At 38.9% G+C, this 12,705-nt stretch overlaps 1 protein-coding gene across 2 annotated transcripts in view; it reads right to left on the reverse strand.

The window, feature by feature from the left end:
- Positions 1-6,637: 6,637 nt before the first annotated feature.
- APPL1 (adaptor protein, phosphotyrosine interacting with PH domain and leucine zipper 1) overlaps positions 6,638-12,705 on the reverse strand; it is a 249,693-nt gene continuing 243,625 nt past the window's right edge. For both annotated transcript variants that reach the window (XM_086939118.1, XM_086939119.1), the window contains one exon: positions 6,638-10,105. In XM_086939118.1, coding sequence (XP_086795244.1) covers positions 9,956-10,105 — 150 coding nt within the window. In that variant the 3' untranslated portion in view covers positions 6,638-9,955. The remainder of the gene's footprint in view (positions 10,106-12,705) is intronic.

Consider the following 12,705-nt stretch of genomic DNA (forward strand, 5'->3'; position numbering starts at 1 on the left):
GCATGTTTTCGCACCAAAACTAGTACATGCAATCAGGTGTTCAGGCTCATCCTAATGATCTGGAAATACGTGCAACTGAAAAAAGCAAAAATTGTACGTGGCCTTTACTGACCTTCGTGCCGCCTTTGATTTGGTACCATTGGAAATGCTTTGCCTAGTTCAAAAAGAAATAGGAGCCCAGGAACATTTGGTAATTCTGCTTGCAAGGTTGCACAAGGACAACTACGCATAGGTCCGCTGGAGGAGATCTGGTGAATTAACCACTAAAATCCCTATCCGGCGAGGGGTACGCCAAGGCTGTGTCCTTGCGTCCACAATATTTTCTCTCTATGTAAACGGAGTGGTCAATGAACTGCAGGATTGTAAAAACGATACAACAATGCTGAACGGAGGGAAAGTACAGATCCTGCTGTTCGCTGGCGACTCGTTCCTTTTATCCAGATCCCCAATGGAACTCCAGAGGTTAATTGATAAATTCCTGGGATTCTGTGAGGCCAGGGGCTTGGAATTTAATGCAGAAAAGACAACATATATGGTATTTGGCATGACTAAAGGGAAATGTAGAACAGTAAAGATAATGTGGAAACCACTTGAGAGACTGTCTAAATTTGAATATCTGGGTGTAAGATTATCCGAAACTCTTAGATGGGATCGCCAAATAGACAAAAGTCAATGATTGGTTTAGGTCAATTACTCCTGCCCTGGAGATCTACAAAATGAAAGCTCAAAATGCTGCACTTTACGGTGATGAGCTCTGGGGGTATGGTGACTTGCATAAACTAGCAGGTAGCAAAAACACTTTTGCTAGGGCCCTGATCCCTATTTCAAATAGCCCTCCGTTGACCCCACTGTTCTTTGACCTTGCGCTGAAGTGAATTGGGGACATGGTCGCAATTAAACCACTTACTTACTGGCTATGTATTTGGTCCACTTCAGAGATTGGCCAATACTGCAATCTTGAAGTGATGCCAAACAGATCCCCTGGTTTCGACATAAAATCCTGGTGCAGATTGCTGCCGATGACTCATCTGTGGGATAGCCCGGAACGCATTAGTAAGAGCGACGTTGCCACTGTGAAAGCTAAGTACTGGGCATATGTCGAAGAACGATATGCAACTAATAGACCATATGGGTGCTTGGCTACTGAGTTACTAAACATTAAACCCTTTGCAGAATTTGAGCTTTTTATGACCAGATCGCACCACCTAATGCGAAAAATCTCTATGTGCGTTTTAGATTTGGTTGCTTACCTTTAAGGTCATTTACTGTCTGGGAAACAAACTTAGCTACAACTGCATGCCCAGCCTGTGGCTACGCACTGGAGACAGTGAAACACATCCCTTTTTTTCTGTAATGAATACTCTAGGATGTAGATTGTCTGAAACAGGGAGTAACCCACTATCCACAGCTACATCAGAATTTCAATTATCTCTTTACCAGGGAATATTTCATTCATCAAGTGATGTCAAAATAAGAAAATAGAGGTTGTTGACCTCAGTTATGGTCTCTGTTGACAAGCATACAGATATGATATCGTTTTTTTCTGCCAATACAACATAGGATCCATCGTGTTTTAACAGTGGCCCTCTCCTGACGAAGGCACATATGTGTTTTGCCTTAATATCCGTGGGAAAAAATACACACATATGAGAAGAAAAAGTAGCTAATAATTGTGTATATATATATATATATATATATATATATATATATATATATATATATATATTTATATAGATATATTATGTCCATGTGTCCATGCAAAGTTATTGTCAACTGTTAGACCTGACATCATTGGCCGGAGTCTCTCCTCCATTTTTTTCTGTTTGCCTCCTCTGTTTACGATGTTTTTGCTGGTATATTGCTTTGGGCACTGTGCCACTGCTGATCAGTGCCACAGTGCAAGTGCTCCCTATGTAAAATTACTGTATTGATTGAATTCCATGTTTGGCTTATTTGGTTTACTGTCAGTCCCTAGTCTAGTGCACCAGGAGTGCCAGGGCTTGTAAATACAAATGCTGCTAGTGGGTTTGCAGCACATGTTGTGCCACCCACAAGAGCGGCCTAGTAAAAGTATGTCCAAAGGTCTGCCATTGCTAGATCTACGTGCAGTCTGGTACTGTCACGCTGACTGCGCAAGTACACCTACTTGCCAGTCCCTAAACCTTCCCTTAACTTCATGTTAGTCACCCCTATGGTAGGCCCACGGGCAGGGTGCGTTGTAAGCATAAGGTAGGACAAGCTTGACTAGGTTGGCATGTCCTGATAGTGAATTACAGCCATATTCGTTTTTCATTATTGTGAGGTTACCTGCTCTCCATTAGTTAGAATGGGTGGGCTGCCAGGATTATTAATGCTATAATCCTAGCTGGCTCGGGGAGCATGGTGCAATGTCGAGTTTGGTATCCCTGAACTCGGGGTTTAATAACGCATCCATTTGTGTGGATGGTTTTTGGACTCTGTGTTTGAAATTAGCACTTTTAGAAAGTGACTATTTTCTTGTCTAACCATTTCTGGTTTCTGCTGGTTTGGTGTGTGTGTGACAGGGGCTGGGTGGCTCCAGAGTTCTGAATGAGTCAGTGAGGGGTGAGTGGTGCATTTGCATTGAGAGTAGGGGGAGAGTAGTTCCTGATAGCCTGCCCTGCCTGATACAATGCTGGCTCCACCTCCTGCAGGGCGACTGATAGCTCTGCTCCTGCCAATGACAATACTGGCTCCACCTCCTGCTGGGCGTCTGAGGACCCAGCCCTGCACAGTGAATAGGCCAGGTGCCTCTGCCTGGCTACACCCACAACAAACCCAGGATGAGGGGAATTCCCCTGCATGGACAAAGGGATCAAAGCCAAACAGGGGTATAAGAGAAGGACCCCTGAACCAAGACTTTAGATCACTTCTGACAAGGAAACCTGAACCAAGGACAAGAAGCCTGCTGATCCAAGGACTTGCCTACCCCTTCTGCCAGAGTGCTGTTTGCTGGGGGGAATCCTGCAGTTGCTTCTTTATTTTTGCCAAGGAACCAGGAGAGAGGAACTGAGTGTGTACTCTCAAACTTTGCTAAAGAAAATCTCCAAGGAAGAGTGCCAGCCCCCTGTTGCAGTCACAGGGCTAAAGGACTTCATTTATTTGCTAAAAGGGCTTGTTGCTGGGACCTGAAAATCCAGCACCTCTGAAAGAATCCAGCAATCTCGACGCCGATGGACGCCGCAGAATCCAGCTCGACATCGTGAGTAACGGCTCCAGTGTCCTGCTTCCTCTACGCCGGCCGCCGGGCCCGATCAACGCCAGTAGCGACGCCAGTGAGTAGCGAGTTCGGCTCCAGCTCCAAGTGACCCTGTGTCGACGCCACCGCTGATTGCATCGAACCCGAGCCCTCTCGACGCCGTGAGCGCTGCTCACTCTTGCAACATCATCATCGACATTGACGCCGTATCCTGCTTCACCTCGTGAGCGCTGCTCCTGCCTGACATCTGTTGACGCCGCTGCAGATCGCCCCGACTCAGAAGCTTGATCGACGCCGCTGATCATTGTGTGCTTTGCTTTTCCAAGGTACTGTGTTGTGGGGGTCCGTGTGACTCCAGGCTCAACGTAGCGCTCCTCGCGGTCGACGCCGAACCTTTGGATTAACTTTGCCTCGACGTCGTGTGACTCCCGTGGGGGTTACATTGTTGCCAAGAACTGTGATTTAAAGAAGAAGAGTTGCTTTTGTTACTAAAGACTTTGTGCTAAGAAGAAACTACACTTGAACTATTATTTTTCCTTCCAAGAGTATTTATTAAGACTGTGGTATATTTTTGTCGTTATTTGGTCTTGTGCTAAGCCTTATATAGAAATCCTTATTTTTATAATACTACTGTGTCGTGTCCATTTGTAGTGTATTCACTTTATTACTGTATGTGGTCATAAATGCTTAACGCACTGCCTCTGAGATAAGCCAGTCTGCTTTGCCAAGCTACCAAGGGGGTGAGCAGGGGTTATCTAAGTGTGTGATCCCCTTGCCCTGACTAGAGGAGGTGAGCCCCTATTTGTCAAAAGTGTATACCTCTGCCAACTAGAGACAGCCAAGTCCAATATCAACATTTTGACAATGTTTTTTTAATTGAGTTATTTGTGGGATGGTATGCATCATGACATGAGTGAGATAGTATTATTGGACTTTGTTTTTGTATCAAATATTATTAATAAGAGCATATTTTGTATTTTTGGATAAAACCAGTATTCAATTTGGTTCTTTCTCTTTCCAATTAATATTAATGAAAGATTATATTAATTGATTGCTGCCTTAAGTCTTCACGTTGATGAATACTCTTTTCCCTGCAAGGAATGGATTCGCCCCTTTTGTTGCAGACTGGGAATCAGGCAATGCAGGGTGGATCTTCAGATACTAAGATCTGACACCTCTCCTTCTATTGTATTTGCTGTGAGCAGTCTTTTGCAGAGTTTTCGGTTTAGGTGCCAGAAGCTCATGTCCCAGGCTGTACGTGAAGTTCCATCATCAACTGAATTGCGAATGTAGCACAAACAAATTAAAATAATTATCATTCCATGGAATTTTACACAGGAAGTGTCCCGCGACACACAGAACTTTATGGTTCATAGTTAGAATGTAAGAGGATATAATGTTTAATATTTGTATTTAGTTTTAGCTGTATGGTCTGACGACAATTTTGATATTCATTACCCTGTAGGTTTGATGATGCAAAATTGTTCGCTTTGCACTGCACACATGAAGGAACAGGATGGAATATTGCCAATATCATCTCATGGCAGACGCATATATGCTGCATATTGATTTTAAGGAACCTATGATATTGTACATGTTATTTACCGATGTACTCCTTATAGGAAGGTCTGATGTGCGAAATGAGTTACCTAGCGCTTATCTGCTAAGGGGATACTGTTCCAGAAAAAAAAAAATATTTTACTATTGTACATATCAATGCTGTTTTAATGTAATCCGTAAGAACCCTTTTATGTTTTAAATGTATGTATTACTGTGCACTTTAATGGTCATTTGACCGAATAAAGATAAACTAAACTAAACTGTAGTATTGACAACCAAGTTACGAATCAAAACCCTTAAACTGCATATATTTTAAAAACATGCTGAGAACCGTGAATGTTTGGTTAAATAACACGTCACTCACCAATGACATACAAATTGAATTACTAAGCATTTCTTCCTAAAGTGTCATCACCATAGTTGCTGGAACAACTTGACCACCTGTGAATCAATTTATGTTGACAGTCCCAAAAACGAAAAAACAAAACATTTATAATCAAGTCACTGGTACAATATCCCCGTTAACAATGTGTTGGTGTTCATTACTATTGCAAATAAATATTGTGCTTCAAATGGTTAAAATAGGAATTTTTATGTGTGTGTAGGAGGAACCATCATAGAAAACCAAATTCTAAAATCTCATGTAGCACGGCCTGATGTAAATCCTGAACATAAAAGAAACGTATTCAATAGAAGATCCTAAATATTACAATGTATAACATTCCAGGCTGGACAGGTTAGCTATAACGTTGTTGTCTAAAACAAAGTTGAACCACTTCATTTGTGTAATGGTTCTTGATCAGGCATAAGCATCTATCCTAACGGCTAACGAACTAATATAACATATGTTGATTTGAATGTAGAGTAATAGCCATATCATCGAAGAGACTTTATATTAACAGTGAGCCTCTGTAAACATATTTATTACACACCAAGTAGCAAAGTACTGCCAATCTAAATGTAAGAAAGTTTAAAAGTGTGATCATCAGGCAATTCCCGGGCAACTTTTGCATAAAAATAAAAGCATTTTACAGGGTGAGGAATACAGCACTTTTACATTAACAAACACTGCAGTACATTAGTAACACAGTTTGAACATTGGCAACATTATAAATTCACTCAAATGCACATTGTAATAGTTTTCATTTGTGACATACAAAGCTAAACACTCATCCCAGGACATTCTGAAAAATAAAGTAATTAAAGCATGATGGTACTTCAACAGGAAAATGTGTATTAGCAAATACACATACCCTTGCCATAGGTTGCAGTTTAAATGTGCACAAAACCTGAACAGGTAGTTTTAGAATTGCTTGATTAAAATAACTTCTTTAACCCCATTAGAATAATTAAAATCTATGAAATTTGAGTGGTTACAAATGTGGTATAGATGAAAGAATTCGTGTTGTGTAGTTCAGACTAGCATAAGATTCCAAATGACAATCTTAAAGCCTACATTGCAACAAAACTGTAACTCTAACCTCAGTTATGTGTGGATTAACAGGTCTTTGAAATTGCACCAATGTAAAAATTAGAAACTACTGTAGGTAAAACAGAAAACACACATATTACCCACAACATGTAGTGAATGCACATTTTCAAGATTGGTAAGATCTGGTGGTAAATACTTAATTTGGAAAAACAGGTAATAACAAGTATGTCCTGAAAATTCAGATTAATAGCATTTAGCAAGAAGATGGGTGCTGAAGAATACACTTTTAATGGTTCACACAAATGTATTTTTGTATTTGCTAAAGGGCAATAAACAAGACATCCTAAGGCAATACAATATCAATCAACTGTAAACGGCAGCTGTGAAAGAAAATGGAGAAAAAGACGCAGAAATAAGAATAAACAAAGAACATGGCCAGACGTTTATTGAAAAACTGCTACCATTCCTTTGGTTTTCACTACAAAAACGAATCAACCAATGGGTCAGACCACTGCAAAGGAAACATTATAACAAAATAAAAGACACGGATGGGAAATTACCAATATATGATCAGTTCAATGAACCAAACAAAATCACAGCTCTTCCTATAGCCAAATATAACATCCAAATCTATTTAGAAGAGAAATGGTACCACAAATGTACTGGATACAAATGTTTTTTTCTCACGAAAGAGCTGAAAGGATATGTTATGAACTATCAACATGTGCAACTCTATTTAGTGATTTCTTGAAAATACTTTGGAATGTTTAGTGTGTCTTTGCAATTCATATCCAAAGAGTGCTCTTGGAATGCAAACACTAAACCTAACTACACATCCTTGCTATCATAAAGGCAGAGGTTGTTCTGATGTGTTTCATTCACATTGTATTTACCCAAGTTATCAATTAAATAAAAATAATAAAAAATTGTTGTTGTTGTATGGATCACCCGAGGACCACAGAATCAGTAATACCTCCTAACTGAATGTGAAGAGTATTTCTATTCTTTACTGTACTTTGTAAGTACCATTTTATAGAACTTTGAAGAGGTCTGCATTGCTGATCCATGACATTCCTCATTTTAGGTTACAATTATTAACTACCTCCTATAATGAATGATCAAGTAGACTGTAATGCTAAATAAAGTGTTGAGAAACATGTAGCATGAAAAAAGTTCCAACAAAGATACCTGTTGATGTGAAGTGACAGATGGCTACATATCCAAAGGAACAATGTAAATGGCACAGAATTGGCTGAAGAGATTGTGGTTACATGAACTAAGGAAATAAAATGCTAACATTCAATCTCCTAGAATAACAGTGCTCAACCATGTAAAATGATTAAGTGTGTTTACATCTAGAATTGCTTGCTTATGTTTTGCGATCTACATTGTATATTGAGACTAATCAATGTTTCAAAATTAGAAAAGTTTTCCCATGGTTCATTGTGGACAAAAAAGGTTAATTTCACAAACATTATACATCATTATGTCTTTTTTTAAAAAAAAATAAACAAAATACACCATTAGGCAAATAGAACCACATAATGCTGAAAATAATTTAGCAAGCTGACCTAAAACCATAACTGTATTTATGAAAGGCTTTGTCAATTGTGCAGCTGAAAATACAGTGGTAAGATTATTTATATTTTGTTATGGCATAACTTAATTGAACTTTAAAAGCTCTAATTAATTTAGGGAAAAAGGTTAGGGATTTAGAGGACTGCAATAATAATTACAATAACGAAACTTTGATCAGCCTTTTTCACAAAGACCCTTTGGTGTTAATATTGGAGACTACACACATAGTTTGCTATAATCCTACGCTGTGATGTCCTTCCATTCCTCCACAACTCTGTATAGCTATCAATTCCTAGTAATAGAAAAGACAATTGAGGTACATGACCTGGCACTGGAAACATTATACTCTTTTATTACTCTAGAAACAAACAATTTTCTTAGCTCATTAAACAATATGTTGTGTTGATTAGTAAGATGAGCCAGGTGTTCCATGTTTCTTAAGTTATTAGGGTATTTTGATTCAGAAATTATAATTCAGTACTTTCAAACCATCCCTAATTTCAAAATTGCAAAAAAGTCCCTCAAATAAATGGCAGGTGACCCCATGTTACTGACTTCACAAGATCAACAGTTCATTACTTCTAAATTATACATCTATGGTTAATCTCAGTCTGACAATAGAATGCTTGGTATCTAGCTACAATACATTTCCTACAGGGACACCACATTGATTAAAATAACTGAATGCGCTACTCCTGTGACAACATTGGGCATAACATAAAATATTTATTCCTGTCAGCCTTTAGACTGAAACACCAATATTGTGCAATAAGTATATGTGGCATGGCAAAATAGGACACTTGAATGCAAAGTCTTCCAACCTGACTTGATTAAAAACTTCACTATTTACAATGATTAGTGCAAAATAATTACATTCACCTTAAAAATTGGTCTTATGGGCATAACGATGGATGCATAATCCATTCTCCACAGGCATATTAAACCCACATTGTCTGAGCTCATACCAGTTAATAGCTTCAGTTAAAATAGAAATAAGTCACATTAGAAAATATTTTAGCACAAAGATATCCATCACTAGTCCACAACAGCTTAATCCCTGACAGATGTTCCTGATACCCACATGTGATAAATGTAAGTATGATGAATCTAAATAAGAATTATTTAAATAGTCATGGGTCATCCTGAAAATCTGAAATGGCTTAGACACTAGTGAGCCAATGTTCGACAACTCTGCTTCAGGTTTTCTCATGGCCATAAACATATTTAGTTATAAGCTTAGTGTAGGTTGATTACATTTGAAAGTCTACCCCAACTAAAACATTTTGTGAAAACAAATTGCATAGATTGCTTTCACCAGTTTGTGTTTGAAAGAAAAAGATTAAGCAAAACAAGCTTTTACTTTCGCTGTCCATTCTTCCCTTGCTGAAAATTCCAAAGGCAAATTCAAGTGGTAAAACAAAAGACTATTACATCCTGCAATTTAAAAATGTAACCAAACCCAACTGAATTTGCAAATAAAAAAGACCCTTTAGGCTACATTGTTTTTACTTTTTCCACTTCAACAAAGTAACCGTGTTAAAATAAGCTGGATTTCAAAACTGTCTATGAAACTAAGATGCTACCACCATGATAAACTTTTATTAGGCATGATCCGATCAATGACCAACTGCGACTTTGTGTGCTGTGAAAAGTGAAACGGTTGTTTAAAACTAGAAGAATGCAGTCCATTGAAGAGGATTCAGCTAATTTTGAAGGTTTTGATAGTATTACGGCGCTCGAAGCATTGATAAATGCATGTAGTTTAATATCTAGTCCACTTTATTGTCCCAGAGAAACCTTCCTTAAGTAGCCCAAAATATTTTAGATTTCTTTCTTTCTCCTGTTCAAGTGTTTTTTATCACCAGCAACAAGCTCCAGAGTCCAGTAAGACAGTTTGAAGATCAACAAGTGGCTTGTTCTGATGTTATTCTCATGCATTTGCTGATGATCCCAACAGAGAAGAAAAGATGATGGCAGGAAGGAATTATACTTCTAAATCATCCCAAGTAACCGAAGCATATCAGTTTGAGGACATTTAAAAAGTCTACCTTCAAATAGAGTAGACTATCAACTTCTCCTTGCGTCCCTTGAGTATTGTCTATCCTTTTATTCCATCTCCCACTGCAGCCTGTGACAATAGATTTCATGCATTTCTCAAGTATGTGAACTCAGGCTTCGGATTCTCTCTTCTTTTTGCCATCTTCACCCAGGTCACTGTCTTCTGATTGACTACTGCTAAGCACTACAAACTGTCCCTCTCCACTCCCTTGGTTTGGACGACTTGAAGCAGCTATCAAGCGACTCTGTTCTTCTAAATCCTAGGAAAAATACAAAAACAAACTCACATTACAATAGAAGACGCATAAGTGAATCAGTCAGTCCAAGCATAAACGTTTCAATCAATTCAGCACTAGCAAGCGGAAACATAATTAAACACTGTTAAACCCCTGGGCCTAAAGGCCTTCCTTTGTACTTGTTGGGACATTTTTCTCTAGTGAACGAAAATAGAGGAAGGGTTTCTGCACAGCAATACATCATTTAAAAAAAACTTTGGAAGCCGTATGCATACAAGGCCACACCCAAGCCCCACACTTTACACTGACTTCTTTTCTCCTTGTTGCTTTTCATACCATGCATACAGACACTTTGAATAAAGGATAATAGGTCTCGTAGTACACAATTCACTATGAATAAATACATTGATTCTACTCCTACATCTCAGCATTCCTTTCTCTATATTTGTAGGAGCATTTCCAATTAAGATTTAAATGAGGGAAGGCAGCAGACAAACAAATCTCAAAGTTCAGACAAATATATTCCCTAGCATTTTAAAATCAAATTAGCATTAGGTCTGCATCCAATGCATAGCCAATGCAAAAAGCCTCAGACATAGTCAAGTTTGTTTCTTTGGTGATGACACTCAGAAGAATGTGTTGCTGACAGGTCACAGTAGCTGCCTTAAGTCTAGCTGTGTGAGCACACATTCACAGTAACATAAAACATTTAAAACAAAAGAAAGATTTTGGAACCTGTTTATATTTGTCAGTGCTCTGGTGACAAAAAGTCAGGTTGATGACTTGAAAGACTGAGCAGTCCACATAGAAAGAAAGAGAACACATAAATGGAGGTTGAGTACAGCCCTCTTGACATCTGAAGGATTCAGGAAATAAGTGGTTTTGCTAACCTGAACTACTCTCTTTCTCGTGTCCTCTCTATCTTCTTAGTGACTGAGATAACACATAGGACCATACCAGGAAATTCATCATGGAACATTTTCTTGCATACCGGAGTATAGCTTGGGCTGTATAAAAGAGGCTGATTACAAATATATTAGGAATTACAAAGTTGTTGGAAGGCAGTGGAGTCACTAAGATGTTGGTGTAGACACAGGGACAAACATATGTTGACTTATTTACTTAAGAAGCTTTATAAGCTTTATGAAGAACCAATGTGCTACCTTGCAATCATCAATCAATTAGATTAGTAGAGCACATGGCTACCCAAGCAGGGTTTACCAGCAAAAGCGGAAAGGACCACACCCAAACAAGCTCAGAAAAGTAAGATTTGAAGTAGCTTCCGAAATAAAACATAATTGCAATTTAACAGGTAAGCTATTCCATAGATTAGAACCTAAGTAAACAAAGGAACGGCCACCCTGTCTAGCTCTTTTGAGTCTTGAAATAGAGGCTAAATTAGAGTTTCCAGAGTATATGCTCACCTGGTGACATACGCATGTATGAGAGCGCATTCATGTGTAGAGTCCATTGATGCCATGCTTTAAAAATGTAGCACAACATCTTGAACTTGATATGTTTGGCAATTGAGAGCCAGGGTAAGTTATGTAGATGTTTTAAGCTGATTCAGAATGTGGGATGTGGCACAGCAGACGAGCTGCCTAATTCTGCACAGGCGGCAATCGCCTGAGCTGAGACTGCGTGACCCCCCAAATTTAATACATTGCCATAGTCTCATCTTGAAATTATGAAGGCTGCACTACGTTTTTTTTGCATACTAGAAGGTAAATACCACATAATGTTTCTCAAGGATCTTCATAGTCCAAACCAGTATGCAGCTACTTTTGTAATCTGTTGATCTATAGTAAGTTTGCTATCTAACCAGAAACCCAGGTCCTTAATTGACTCATTGGGAGTGGAACAAAGGCCCAGCATTTATGGCCAAGAGTGTGGATCCTGCAAGTGGGGTTGGGTGACTAGAATAAACATCTCACTTTTACTGCCATTCAGTTTCAAACAATTAAGTTGCTTCCACTCCGCCAAAAACAAAATCAATGTCAGACGCGTACGAATATATGGATAAACCTAATGTTTCCACTATTTTAGCAAGGGGTTAGACATAAATATTAAAAAGTGTAGGACTCAGTGCTGAACACTGCGGCGCTCCATGAGACAATCTGTACGTTACTCATTTAAAGGGTATAAAAATAACCTGGAACGTGCAGCCTGACAGAAACGATTCCTGCCAGCATAAAGCTCAATCTTGCAACTCTTCCATTGCTATTCTCTTGAGAAGCACAGCGAGTGAGACAGTATCAAAAGCGGCAATGAGGTCCAATAAATCAGACAAACTGTCCCTCCTCTATCCAATTCATGTCTCTAGGTTTCAGAAAGAACTAACAGTGCAGATGCAGTTCTGTGTTCTGTACTGAACCCAGAATGAGACCGATGCAGTATCTCATGGGTATCCATGAAAGTAGAAAACTGACTGTTAACATGCTTCTCAAGAACCATCATGTAAAATAGTAGGAGGGAGATAGGGCAACAATCGACCCAATCAGTAGGCTCCATGTTAGCTTTAAAAAAATGTTTTAATCAAAGTAAGCACCACAGCGTGCTTCAATAATATAGGTACCTATCCATGAGCCAAAGAGTAATTCAGCAGATCAGTGAGGGTAGGAGAA

The sequence above is a fragment of the Lissotriton vulgaris genome, chromosome 9 (assembly GCF_964263255.1).
Source record: "Lissotriton vulgaris chromosome 9, aLisVul1.2, whole genome shotgun sequence".
Taxonomy (NCBI): domain Eukaryota; kingdom Metazoa; phylum Chordata; class Amphibia; order Caudata; family Salamandridae; genus Lissotriton; species Lissotriton vulgaris.